General features: G+C 43.7%; 1 protein-coding gene across 5 annotated transcripts in view; it reads left to right on the top strand.

Annotated features, from left to right (window-relative positions):
* The window catches only part of pleca (plectin a), a 191,495-nt gene that overhangs the window by 125,286 nt on the left and 51,402 nt on the right, over positions 1–14,807 (top strand). For 2 of the 5 annotated variants that reach the window (XM_010905052.5, XM_020055425.3), the window contains exons 3-9: positions 104–193; positions 726–761; positions 1,809–1,886; positions 3,001–3,093; positions 8,176–8,342; positions 11,036–11,151; positions 11,239–11,345. In XM_010905052.5, coding sequence (XP_010903354.4) covers positions 104–193; positions 726–761; positions 1,809–1,886; positions 3,001–3,093; positions 8,176–8,342; positions 11,036–11,151; positions 11,239–11,345 — 687 coding nt within the window. Of the gene's footprint in view, positions 1–103; positions 194–725; positions 762–975; positions 994–1,808; positions 1,887–3,000; positions 3,094–8,175; positions 8,343–11,035; positions 11,152–11,238; positions 11,346–14,807 lie in introns of those variants that run through there. The other 3 variants (XM_010905048.5, XM_010905050.5, XM_020055427.3) reach the window with 2 other exon arrangements.

Here is a 14,807-nt window from a genome sequence, read left to right as displayed (position 1 = left end):
CCACAAACTGATCAACTAAATAAATAAAAGAAAAACACATTGAGTGGTAATAATTAATTGTGTCTCTTTGGATAAGCTTTTACCTCTTTTGACCTCCCCACAGGCCCAGCGCCACATCACTGACCTGTATGAGGACCTCCGGGATGGACATAATCTCATCTCCCTGCTGGAGGTGCTCTCGGGAGAGACTTTGGTGAGTCCTGTGACCTCTGCCCTCTGACTAAAAAAGGACTTCTGCTTCTGCTACAACCTTGCTCCCTCCCTCCCTCCTGTCCTTTTCCACATTCCTACTCACTTCAGTTGCTTTTCAGTCCGTTGTTATATGATATTGTCATGATGATGCACTTGATCTTCTATTTTTCCTTCTATTTGGAATTACATGTAAGTCACAACCTGGGCTGGTAGGATTTGTTTTACCACCTTCTTACATGTGTTGAAACTTGCAGAGATATATAATGGTCTTGAACAAGAGAGTATGTGCTAAAATGCTTCACTGATTGACTTAACCAATAACGGCACTGATATAAGCTCTTTTTGGCAATAATTATCTTCCTTAGTAATATCTCATAGCATTATGTTCAACCCTAATTTCATAATTTGCTTCTTTTTCTAGTAACCTTTCTGCACTAGTTTGAACCCTGTTTTCCTTTCTTAATTCCTGTCTTGCCCTGACCTCTGCCCCCTTTGCCTTTGCCTCTTCTTATGCGGTGTTCTTGCTGTGGTAGCCGAGGGAGCGTGACGTTGTCAGGAACTCCCGGTTGGTGAGTGGGCCTGGACTGTGTAGCACCTCCTTGGGCGTGGCATGTGTGTCACTCCTCCAGGTGGCTGCTGGGCTGTGCATGATCTCACCTACTTGTCTCATCCTCTGTGTTGGCAACGACATCCTTCTCCTCTTCCACCTGTTTTCCACCTAGTTCTTGCAGAAACTAGACGCCCAAAACCGGCAGGATGAAAGAAGCTTATGCTCAGGTTCATTGAGTAGGGAATGCAGATGTAAGACAATCTTTTTAATGTTTTCCCATGGCTTTGAGGATATTTTGTGGTAGACTAGTCAGTCCTCGTCATTGTGCTGTAACAGGCTATGTGAGTGTAGTAGGTGCCTTGAAAGGCATTTATTTAGCCAGCTTCAGTTATAATATAGGTTAGGATTTTGTCTTCAGTTTCGACTGTAGAATAATTTCATGATCAATATGCTTACTCCACCTGTGCCCTCCCTCCCTTTCTTACCACATTAGATTGAATTCTCAGAAAAAGTAATTTCACCCAATTCAATATAAACCGAGGCTATAGTGATGTCACCACAATCCAATACAAGATTGACCTGTATGCCAGTTGAGCTTGTGAGTTGCTGCACTTATGCATGTAATGCTGAACCAGATTTGCAGCACCTAATTAGAAGTAGTAATTAAGAAGCCTTCAAGCACTGCTGCTTGGCTTTGAATATCTGCTTGGAGAGAATGCATTGTGTTATAGTTCAAATTGTGATTATAAAATGTATATTCTAATGCTTTTCAATAGGATCATTAAAAGCAAGATGTAAAAATGAAGGTTTGACTGGACAGTCATGAGATACTGTGCCCGTCGTGGACCAGAACTCAACTGAATTTAGGGTTCAATCTCAAATTACTGTTTATTTCAACCTGGTTGATTATTGGACTATGACTGCTGCTCGTAAGCCCTATAAACACATTTTCTCAGTCATAAATACCTTGTGTTAGGTCATATGGCTTCTCTGCCCTGTCATGTCCAGCATTGGCAATTTAAGTGTGTTTTATTCACCCCTAAACTTAAAATCTATTCTCTTACAGCCCAGGGAGAAGGGGCGAATGCGCTTCCACAAATTGCAGAATGTACAGATTGCACTGGACTTTCTCAAACACAGACAGGTACAACGTGATGATTCAATACAACTCCTGTAAAAATTAAGAGACCACTGCAATCAATCAATCAAATGTATTTATAAAACCCTTTTTACATCAGTGGTTGTCACAAAGTGCTTTTACAAAACACCCAACCTGAAACCCCAAGGAACAACCTTAAACCCCAAGGAACAACAGTTTTACAAAAACTCCCTAAGAAGGCCGAAATTTGAGAAGAAACCTAGAGAGGAATCAGGCTCAGAGGGGTGACCAGTCCTCTTCTGGTAGTGTCGGGTGAACTTTAAGAGTACAATTAATAATAAATTAAATGTAGGCTGAGTCCAGGTTCTATTAAACCTAGTCCAGGTTCCGAAGGACAGGGCCAAACCTGGGGGGCGGGGGGTCAGCAGAGTGGAAGCTGGAATCGTTGGGTATCGTCTTGATCTGCAACACAACCAGGACGACTTTGGACAGGGACAGGAAGTCTTTCAAGCCTGGTTCTCCTGAGGTGTGGACCAAGACCTGTTGTCTTCCTAGTTTAAACAAGGCAAGAGAGAGGGAATATTTCGAAAGTGCATTCCACAAGGATTTACAGTGGAGAAGGGGAACTGACCCTTACTCCCCCGGCACAATAATATAGCAGTGTAAAACCTTGGGGCTGAGACAGGGGGATCCAGTGACACTGTGGCCTCAGACAGGGCCCAACAGGCAGGAAGTCAGTCCACCCGCATTGCCAAGCATCAACCAAAGGGACACCCACCAGCCACAATCACACTACAACTTTTTATTTCCTTTCCAAAAAAGCTGGAAAGGTTGGTTTTGAGAGAGGAACAAAAGGGTTAAAATTAAGAGACTGCAATTTGAACACTTCTGTTCGTGACTCAAAACTTTCCTTTTCAACTTTTTTGGAAAGGAAAGAAAAAGGTGCAATGGTCTCTTAATTTTTGACAGAGCTGTATACATGTTTAAGTTTAAGTAAATGTTGTTTCCTTTTAAATATTATTTTCCAATGTAATGTCACAGTCCCATTACCTTATAATTCATTAACTGTTACATTTTAGTTATTAAATTAATGGTTTCGATCTTGGAAGGCATATTTACCATAAGATTTTTCTACATACGATTGTCTACTTTGTGACAGGTTAAGCTGGTCAACATCCGGAATGATGATATTGCTGATGGAAACCCCAAGCTGACCCTAGGCCTGATATGGACCATCATCCTTCACTTCCAGGTATGTCATGCTTCACTTCTGACATTAACAACATACAGTATCTAACAGAAATGAGTACACCCCTCAGATTTTTGTAAATATTTGATTATATCTTTTCATGTGACAACACTGAAGAAATGTAAAGTAGTGAGTGAACAGCTTGTATAACAGTGTAAATTTGCTGTCCCCTAAAAATAACACAACACACAGCCATTAATGTCTAAACCGCTGGCAACAAAAGTGAGTACACCCCTAAGTGAAAATGTAAAAATTGGTTGTAGCAAAATGTAATTTCTTCAGTGTTGTCACATGAAAAGATATGATCAAATGTTTACATAAATGTGAGGGGTGTACTCACTTCAGTGTTTACTATGCAAAACTGTACTGTAGATCTGTGGTGGGGGAATCAAGTTAAGACTTCTTTTTACCTGGTTTCATGTAGCTCAACTGGTGGAAAATGGCTTTACAATGCCAGGATTATGGGCTTGCTTCCCATGGGGGTGCCACGGTTAAAATGTATGTGCTAAATAAGTGGCTTTATATAAGTGGTGCTAAATTACCTAAATGTAAATATCAAGAACCTGTGAGGTCAGCTCACAGGTGTCACGTTTCAAGGTGGGAGCAGGCGTATTTAAGGCGTCTTTTAATACACACAAAAGCAGCGAGTGCCATTTTGCACTACAAAATAGTCCCAGGAGTCGGAAACATGACACGCACAAACACATTGACTGACCAGGACAGGGGGAAAATGGCTGAACTAAATACACAGACTAACTAGGAGAACAGAAACAGGTGGGGGCTAAACACAGGTGAAAGGAATAGACCGATTAACTGAAACAAGAACAGGAAAGACCATACAAGGACAAGACAAGCCAAGGACAAACCGAAACACGAAGCGGAACAGTCCCCTCAGGCTGGGACTGTGGATAAGGATATTCTCTTATCCTTTCCTGCAATTGTAGGGAAAGTTACATTAGTACAACATGATTTTTCTAGGCAAAATAATTTGCTTAATCCCACACAATTCTGTTGACAAAGCAGATCTGAGTTAAAGTAAACTCTTTCAGCAGCTGCCTACTCATTGTTTATGCTGAACTCTATTACTCACTTTTCCAATATCTATGAGAGATTTCAGACTAAACATCTAAGAATACAGTAATTTGAAAGCCATTTGGGGTCTCTGGCTTTATGAACTTTGGAACTAAAAAATACTGTTCAGAAAAGAATGGGCACAAGGAGAATCTTTGACGCTAAAATGAATATACAGTGGATATAAAAAGTCTACACATCCCTGTTAAAATGCGAGGTTTTTGTGATGTAAAAGAATGAGACAAAGATAAATCATGTGAAAACTTTTATCCACTTTTAATGTGACCTATAATGTGAACAATTCAATTGAAAAACAAACTGAAAATTTCGAGAGGGAAAAGTGAAAAATAAAAACTTTAAGTTTCTGTGTTCTGAATTAACCAATCACATTCAAACTTAAATAAGTCATTACACACCTGCCCTCATTTAAAGTGACTCTGATTAATCACAAATAAAGTTCAGCTGTTCTAAAATGGCACAACAGAGACATTACCAAGAACTGGACAACCCTCCAAAATTTATGAAAAGACGAGAAGAAAACTGGTCAGGGAGGCTTCCAAGAGGCCTACAGCAACATTAAAGGAGCTGCAGGAATTTCTGGCATGTACTGGTTGTGTGCTACATGTGACAACAATCTCCCATATTCTTCATATGAATGCGCTATGGGGTAGGGTGGCAAGACAGAAGCCTTTGCTTACAAAGAGAAACATCCAAGCCTGGCTGAAGTTTGCAAAAACAAACATCAAGTCCCCCAAAAGCACATGGGAAAATGTGTTATGGTCTGATGAAACCAAGATTTAACTTTCTGTCCATAATTCCAAAAGGTATGTTTGGCACAAAAACAACACTGCATATCACCCAAAGAACACCATACCCACAGTGAAGCATGGTGGTGGCAGCATCATGCTTTGGGGCTGTTTTTCTTCAGCTGGAACCGGTGCCTTAGTCAGGGTTGAGGGAATTATGAACAGTTCCAAATACCAGGCAAGTTTGGCACAAAACCTTCAGGCGTCCATTAATAAGCTGAAGATGAAGAGGAAGTTCACCTTTCTGCACGACAATGACCCAAAGCACACATCCAAATCCACAAAAGCATGGCGTCACCAGAAGAAGAATAATGTTGGCCCAGCCAGAGCCCAGACCTGAATCCAATTGAACGTCTGTGGGGTTATCTGAAGAGGGCTGTGCACAGGAGATGTCCTCACAATTTTACAGATTTGGAGCACTTTTGTAAAGAAGAGTGGGAAAATATTGCCACGTCAAGATGTGCCATGCTAATCGGCTCCTACCCAAAAAGACTGAGTGCTGTAATAAAATCAAAAGGTGCTTCAACAAAGTATTAGTTTAAGGGTGTGCACACTTACGCAACCAGGTTATTGTGATTTATTTATTTATTTTCCCCCTCAAAGATTTGAGTTTGTTTTTGAATTTAATTAATCACATTAAAGGTGGACAAATCTCTGACATGATTTATATTTGTTCTTTTACGTCACAAGAATCTTGCATTTTCACAGAGGTGAGACTTAGACTTTTTATATCCACTGTACTAATTATAGTATTGTGGGATTCACTCCAGAGTGACTCAGTGTTTCCCATGAGGAGGCAGGAAAGAGGTAGGTTTGTCCAGGAAAGAGGTAGGTGTGTCAGGCAGTGGTTCTAAACATTTTCAGTGAGAGCAACCATTGGCTGTACTTTGATAAGAACACTTGCATTCCTAATTGCAAGTTTGATAAGAACACTTGCATACCTAATTGCATTTGATAGTCTATGTAGTGTGCTTGTTTTTACTTTCTTTATATTTTACCAGATAGGTATGCCTAAGAGTACATTCTAATCTACAGCAATATCCTAGATAATCGGTCAACTGCCTTACTCAGAACAGAATGACAGATTCTTTCTCTGGCTCTTGGATTTGACCTAGCAACCTTTTGTACTGGTTCAGTCCTGTAAGTGCAAAGCTACCTGCCACCACAATTAAATGTTTACAAACCCAATTTCAAAAAAGTTGGGACACTGTACAAATTGTGAGTAAAAAAGGATTTGGAATAATTTACAAATCTCATGAACTTATATTTCATTCACAATATAATATAGATAACATATCGAATGTTGAAAGTGAGACATTTTGTAATGTCATGCCAAATATTGGCTCATTTTGGATATCATGAGAGCTCCACATTCCAAAAAAGTTGGGACAGGTAGCAATAAGAGGCCGGAAAAGTTAAATGTTAAAAGTTAAACAGCTGGAGGTTAAAAGTTAAACAGCTGGAGGATCAATTTGCAACTTATTATGTCAATTGGCAACATGATTGGGTATAAAAAGAGCCTCACAGAGTGGCAGTGTCTCTCAGAAGTCAAGATGGGCAGAAGATCAGCAATTCCCCCAATGCTGCAGTGAAAAATAGTGGAGCAATATCAGAAAGGAGTTTCTCAGAGAAAAATTGCAAAGAGTTTGAAGTTATCATCATCTACAGTGCATAATATCATCCAAAGATTCAGAGAATCTGGAACAATCTCTGTGCGTAAGGGACAAGGCCGGAAAACCATACTGGATGCCCGTGATTTTCAGGACCTCAGACGGCACTGCATCACATACAGGAATGATACTGTAATGAAAATCACAACATGAGCTCAGGAATACTTCCAGAAAACATTGTCGGTGAACACAATCCACCGTGCCATTCGCCGTTGCCGGCTAAAACTCTATAGGTCAAAAAAGAAGCTGTATCTAAACAGGATCCAGAAGCGCAGGCATTTTCTCTGGGCCAAGGATCATTTAAAATGGACTGTGGCAAAGTGGAAAAGTGTTCTGTGGTCAGACAAATCAAAATTTGAAGTTCATTTTGGAAAACTGGGACGCCATGTCATCCGGACTAAAGTGGACAAGGGCAACCTAAGTTGTTATCAGCGCTCAGTTCAGAAGCCTGCATCTCTGATGGTATGGGGTTGCATGAGTGCGTGTGTCATGGGCAGCCTACACATCTGGAAAGGCACCATCAATGCTGACAGGTATATCCAAGTTCTAGAACAACATATGTTCCCATCCAGACGTCCTCTCTTTCAGGGAACACCTTGCATTTTCCAACATGAGAATGCCAGACCACATACTGCATCAATTACAATGTCAAGGCTGCATAGAAGAAGGATCCGGGTACTGAAATGGCCAGCCTGCAGTCCAGATCTTTCACCCATAGAAAACATTTGGCGCATCATAAAGAGGAAGGTGCGACAAAGAAGACCTAAGACAGTTGAGCAACTAGAAGCCTGTATTAGACAAGAATGGGACAACATTCCTATTCATAAACTTGAGAAACTTGTCTCCTCAGTCCCCAGACGTTTGCAGTCTGTTATAAAAAGAAGAGGGGATGCCACACAGTGGCACATGGCCTTGTCCCAACTTTTTTGAGATGTGTTGATGCCATGAAATTTAAAATCAACTTATTTTTCCCTTAAAGTGATACATTTTCTCAGTTTAAACATTTGATATGTCATCTATGTTGTATTCTGAATAAAATATTGAAATTTGAAACTTCCACATCATTGCATTCTGTTTTTATACACAATTTTACAGTGTCCCAACTTTTTTGGAATCAGTTTGTAATTTACTATTAATATTTTATTTTTTACAAGTGAGTCATACAGAAACTACAATTTCTGAATTGCAAAATGCAAGCAGAAAAAAAATATGTTCATAAGTAATATCCTCATACATACAATTCAAGAGAGGTTTTCTTAAATATAGTTTAAAAAACTCAAAGCAAATGAACCTAACTTAGTAAAGAGTGTAGGAAAATTCCTGTGTTAGCTATCCATAAAAGAAATGTAACCTGCATACAAAAAAATTTAACCTGCAACACAAAATCAAGCTGGTTGAATCAAGTGTGCAAGCATTACTGGGCTTGAACAAATGTCTGCGTTCCCTACTCCAGACCATGATTAAAGAATGCTATAGCCTGAATGACCAATTCAAGCACTTACCAATACCTCTATCTCAACCCCCCCATCTGTTTACAGATCTCTGATATCCAGGTTAATGGCCAGTCAGACAACATGACAGCCAAGGAGAAGCTTCTGCTGTGGTCCCAGCGAATGGTGGAGGGATATCATGGTATGCGCTGTGACAACTTCACCACCAGCTGGAGGGACGGCAAGCTCTTTAATGCCATCATACACAAACACAGGTGAGATGCATTGTTGATGGAATTTTGTTAATGTGATCTGACTTGTGCTTGTGGGAATCGTGGATGTGAAGTTTGAGCCAAGAGCAGAATGGATACGCAGGACAAAAACCTGTCTGGACCTGCTGTCATCCCCTTTCTCAGACATGGTAAACCCCAAGTGCACCTAGCAAGGCTCCACCTACATGTTAGATTTTTCTGTAAATTGCTGAGCATAGAACAGGAATGCGACATTCATATTTCATATCACAGCGCATAATGGCTGACCTGTTATGCAATCAGCCACCAGTCAATGCCTTTCAAAACATACACATACATATTTGTATTAGATTCGGAAAAGGCTTTATTGATAAAAACTTACATTTTTATATTGTATTTGCTGTAGCAGGTATACATGCAATCAGCACAGGAAATATTTGCTAATAATTGTAACATAAACAGAGGGTTTTGTCTGAAGGGTTGTGTCCTGTTATTGAAAATAAGATGCCCAGAGGGGCTGTACTTATAACATTCAGCAAGTAGCAACCCAGCCCAGATACTCCCTGGCATCTAAGGTGTGTCTTTCACACAGACCAAAAGCAACAAAGAAACGAGCTCTGCAGAACGACTAACCAACAAAGCAGACACAACTGGTCAACAGAAGGAAATACACAAGGAAATTATTTTTCAAATATATAACTGTTGACACTTAATGCTTGAACATTCCCAAACTGTGGAGAGATGATACTATGTCAAGGGCAATGCGGTTATATGAACCTCGGAGTAAAAAAGTGACTAGACCACTCGGACAAGATTGTTCATGCTAATGTACAAACTTCTTATTTGATGCAACGGGAACTTTATCAAACCTGACTAATATCAGTCACAGTCTCATATGGAAATGGATTTGTATGGCTGAAGGAAGACTGTAAGAGGAATAGTTGAGACACCATTTTCCCACCTGCAAACGGCTACACTCAAAGACCGCCACATATTTACCACTGTCATCCATGATGCACAGTCTAAAGAAGAAAATCCGCTCTTCCAAGAGAAGATTGGACAGCATCTCTAGCAGTACCCAGGGCTCGATCAGTGACCTAGAGGACCGGGTGGTCATGCTTTGTGAAGACATCCCTACCGAGAGGAGCTCTTTTGATTCAGGTCGAGGTTCCCAGAGCCCAGGAGAGGTCTTCTCCAGTCAAGTCTCCCAGAACAGGGATCAGGGTTCAGGTTCTGACCAATACTTAATGGACCAGAGCAGGGACACACCGTCCTACATACAGGCTCTCTACTTTGATACTGAGCACCACTCCTGTGGCCATGGAAACTACTATTTTCAGAGAGTTGTGCAAGAGTACGGGAGGTTTTTGTGACTGTTTCATTTAAATGGTGGTTGGAATGAACCTTAATAACCATTTTCTTTGATTAACCATGCCAAGTTCTATTCCTTGGCAAATATGAAATGTGCTTCTTTCTAAGCAAAGCCTGTACCTGCACGCTATTGAGCAATTATCTTCATTGGCACTGTACATGGAAGGATATGCATGTTTTCTTTATGCACAAAACAGTGGGGGAATTTTGAACCAACTGGTCGGTGGGAGATTTTTTTTTCCTTCCTTGCCAGTGCCTGTATTCACATTAATCTAAAAATGTGCATGTTGATTAAGATGTAATGTAGGCACATTTTTTAAAGCTAACACTGGAATAAAAGCACTAGATAAAAGTGTCTACCTATTGTTGGAATATATTATTCGTATAGTGGTTACCTTAGTAAGAACGTACTTTGTCGAAAATCAAGGGAGAAAGAGAAGCTTTATTAACAGCCCTGCAGCAGAGTTGTCTGATGTTACACGATCAATCGATCTCACTGTAAAGATGGTTGCTAGTGGTTATATAGGGCGTGTCTACATAGAAATAATCTGTTGTTCTGATTATCTAGCCACATTAAACTTTCAATGAAACATATATTCATATAATTCTACAATAGTAACTAAAATGGAAATGGAAGCATTCCATCAGGATGTTCCTACTGCACTGAACAGCTGAATCAGTATATGGGTTTGATTAATTTACAAAGCTTTGACAAATTTAGGGCCTATCCTTATGCTACATCCCCGTTTCCCAAAAGGTTGGGACGCTGCGTAAAATGCAAATAAAAACAGATGATGTGCAAATCATTTATCCTTATATTTAATTGAAAATAGTACAAATACAACATATCAAATGTTGAAACTGAGAAATGTTACTATTTTTGGAAGAAAACATGCCCATTTTGAATTTGATGTGTTGCTTCATCTCTTCTTTTAACAATACTCTGTGTGTTTGAGAACTGAGAAGCCCAATTGCTGTAGTTTGGAAGTGAAATGTTTTCTCATTCTTGCCTGATATACGATTTAATATGCTGAACAGTTCAGGGACTCCTTTGTCGTATTTTCCGCTTCATAATGCACCAAACATTTTCAGTGGGTGACAGGTCAGGACTGCTGACAGGCCAGTTTAGTACCCAGACTCTTACTACAGAGCCATGATGTTGTAATACATGCAGAATGTGGTTTGGCTTTGGCCTTCCCTGAAAAAGATGTTGCTGGATGGCAGCATATGTTGCTCTAAAACCTGTATATATTGTTCAGCACTAATGGTGCCTTGACAGATGTCTCAGATTCCCATGCCATGTGCACTAATGCACCCCCATAACATGATGGATGCTCCCTTACCAGGCCTTCTCTGATTGACATGAGTAAGGTGTACCGCCAGACCCATGTAGAGAACCTGGAGCAGGCCTTCAGTGTGGCAGAGAGAGAACTGGGTGTCACTCGGCTGCTCGACCCAGAAGGTAAGCCAAATCAACTGTACATTATTGTCAATGACACAACTCAGTACAATCCATTTTTAACTGCCAATTATCTCCCCTTCTATTTAGATGTTGATGTGCCACACCCAGATGAAAAGTCTATCATCACATATGTGTCCTCCCTGTATGATGTCATGCCTAGGGTACCTGACGTCCAGGATGGTGTGAAAGCCAATGTGAGTGCCATCCTCTTGCCTTAGTATTAATTCATTCATTCATTCATCTTCTTCCGCTTCATCCGGGGCCGGGTCACAGGGGCAGCAGTCTAAGCAGAGATGCCCAGAATTCCCTCTCCCCAGACACTTCCTCCAGCTCTTCCGGGGGGACACCGAGGCGTTCCCAGGCCAGCCGGGAGACATAGTCCCTCCAGCGTGTCCTAGGTCTTCCCCGGGGTCTCCTCCTGGTGGGACGGGACCGGAACACCTTCCCAGGAAGGCGTTCCGGAGGCATCCGAAACAGATGCCCAAGCCACCTCAGCTGACCCCTCTCGATGTGGAGGAGCAGTGGCTCTACTCCGAGCACCTCCCGGGTGACCGAGCTTCTCACCCTATCTCTAAGGGATCGCCCAGCCACCCTGCGGAGAAAGCTCATTTCGGCCGCCTGTATCCGGGATCTTGTCCTTTCGGTCATGACCCAAAGCTCATGACCATAGGTGAGAGTAGGAACGTAGATTGACCGGTAAATCGAGAGCTTCGCCTTGCGGCTCAGCTCTTTCTTCACCACGACAGACCGATACATCGACCGCATTACTGCAGAAGCTGCACCAATCCGTCTGTCAATCTCCCGTTCCATCCTTCCCTCACTCGTGAACAAGACCCCTAGATACTTAAACTCCTCCACTTGAGGCAAGCACTCTCCACCAACCTGAAGTGGGCAAGCCACCCTTTTCCGACTGAGGACCATGGCCTCGGATTTGGAGGTACTGATTCTCATCCCCACCGCTTCACACTCGGCTGCAAACCGTCCCAGCGCATGCTGAAGGTCCTGGTTTGAAGGGGCCAACACGACAACATCATCCGCAAAGAGCAAAGACGAAATCGTGTGGTCCCCAAACCTGACACCCTCCGGCCCCTGGCTGCACCTAGAAATTCTGTCCATAAAAATTATGAACAGAACCGGCGACAAAGGGCAGCCCTGCTGGAGTCCAACATGCACAGGGAACAAGTCTGACTTACTGCCGGCAATGCGGACCAAGCTCCTGCTTCGGTCGTATAGGGACCTGACAGCCCTTAGCAAAGGACCCAGGACACCATATTCCCGAAGCACCCTCCACAGGACACCGCGAGGGGCGCAGTCGAATGCCTTCTCCAAATCCACAAAACACGTGGACTGGTTGGGCAAACTCCCATGAACCCTCCAACACCCCGTAGAAGGTATAGAGCTGGTCCAGTGTTCCACGGCCCGGACGAAAACCCCACTGTTCCTCCTGAATCCGAGGTTCTACTATCGGCCGTATTCTCCTCTCCAGAACCCTGGCATAGACTTTCCCGGGGAGGCTGAGAAGTGTGATCCCCCTATAGTTGGAACACACCCTCCGGTCCCCCTTCTTAAAAAGTGGGACCACCACCCCGGTCTGCCATCCCAAAGGTACTGTCCCCGACCGCCACGCGATGTTGCACAGGCGTGTCAACCAAGACAGCCCCACAACATCCAGAGACTTGAGGTACTCACGGCGGATCTCATCCACCCCCGGTGCCTTGCCACCAAGGAGTTTCTTGACCACCTCAGTGACTTCAGCCCGGGTGATGGAGGAGTCCACCTCTGAGCCCTCATCCTCTGCTTCCTCAATGGAAGACGTGACGGCGGGATTGAGGAGATCCTCGAAGTACTCCTTCCACCGCCCGACGACATCCCCAGTTGAGTTCAACAGCTGCCCACCTCTACTGTAAACAGCGTTGGTAGGGCACTGTTTCCCTCTCCTGAGGCGCCGGACGGTTTGCCAGAATCTCTTCAAGGCCAGCCGATAGTCCTTCTCCATGGCCTCACTGAACTCCTCCCAGGCCCGAGTTTCTGCCTCCACAACCACCCGGGCTGCAGTCCGCTTGGCCTGTCGGTACCCGTCAGCCGCCTCAGGAGTCCCACAAGCCAACCAGGCCTGATAGGACTCCTTCTTCAGCTTGACGGCATCCCTTACTTCCGGTGTCCACCACCAGGTTCGGGGATTGCCGCCTCCACAGGCACCGGAGACCTTACGGCCACAGCTCCGAGCGGCCGCTTCGACAATGGCGGTGGAGAACATGGTCCACTCGGACTCAATATCTCCAGCCTCCCTCGGGATCCAGTGGAAGCTCTGCCGGAGGTGGGAGTTAAAGATCTCTCTGACAGGAGACTCGGCCAGACGTTCCCAGCAGACCCTTACAGTACGCTTGGGCCTGCCGAGTCTGTCCAGCTTCCTCCCCCCGCCATCGGATCCAACTCACCACCAGGTGGTGATCAGTTGACAGCTCCGTCCCTCTCTTCACCCGAGTGTCCAAGACATACGGCCGCAGGTCAGATGAGACGACAACAAAGTCGATCATCGACCTGCGGCCTAGGGTGTCCTGGTGCCATGTGCACTGATGGACACCCTTATGCTTGAACATAGTGTTCGTTATGGACAAAATGTGACTAGCACAGAAGTCCAATAACTGAACACCGCTCGGGTTCAGATCAGGGGGGCCGTTCCTCCCAATCACACCCCTCCAGGTGTCACTGTCGTTGCCCACGTGGGCGTTGAAGTCCCCCAGTAGAACGATCGAGTCCCCAGTCGGAGCACCCCTCCCAGAGACTCCAAGAAGGTCGGGTACTCTGCACTGCCGTTCGGCCCGTAGGCACAAACAACAGTGAGAGACCTATCCCCGACCCGTAGGCGCAGGGAAATGACCCTCTCGTTCACTGGGGTAAACTCCAACACATGGTGGCAGAGCTGGGGAGCTATAAGCAAACCCACACCAGCCCGCCGCCTCTCACCATGGGCAACTCCAGAGTGGTGAAGAGTCCATCCTCTCTTAAGGAGTGTGGTTCCAGATCCCAAGACGTGCGTAGAGGTGATCCCGACTACCTCTAGTCGGAACCTCTCAACCTCACGCACAATCTCAGGCTCCTTCCCCGCCAGCGAGGTGACATTCCATGTCCCTAGAGCTAGTTTCCGTGTCCAGAGATCGGGTTGTCTAGGCCCCCGCCTTCGACTGCCGCCCGATCCTCTCTGCACCGACCCCTTATGGGCCCCACGTCGCTCGTTCGGGCTGAGCCCGAATTGTATTGGATTGATCATTATTTTAAATAGTATTGTTGATCATTATTTTAAATGTTTTTTTCATTCTTGTAAGGAATCCGGGCAGTACACATTTCACATCATGGTCCATATCCTGTTCTTATGAAATATAATAACATTTGAAAATGTAAACTTCCTCATGGTTTCTCTAAACAATATGAGTTTTGCTAACCCACGCTAACTCAGACACCACTGTAAAATTTTGACTAAACATGGGTGATTGTTTAGTATAAGTCACATGGGTGACTTATACTTGGTAGCTAGCTAGCTAGTTAGATAGCTTGTGTAAGCTAGTTAGTTGGTACAAATATTACATTTTAGTGAAGAAAAATTACACATTGAGATCAGAATTTATTAGAAACAAATTAACTATACATCAGTGCAG

The sequence above is a fragment of the Esox lucius genome, chromosome 10 (genome assembly GCF_011004845.1).
Source record: "Esox lucius isolate fEsoLuc1 chromosome 10, fEsoLuc1.pri, whole genome shotgun sequence".
Classification (NCBI taxonomy): Eukaryota; Metazoa; Chordata; class Actinopteri; order Esociformes; family Esocidae; genus Esox; species Esox lucius.
Note: the sequence above shows the minus strand (reverse complement) of the source record. Positions and strands in the feature narration are given on the sequence as shown.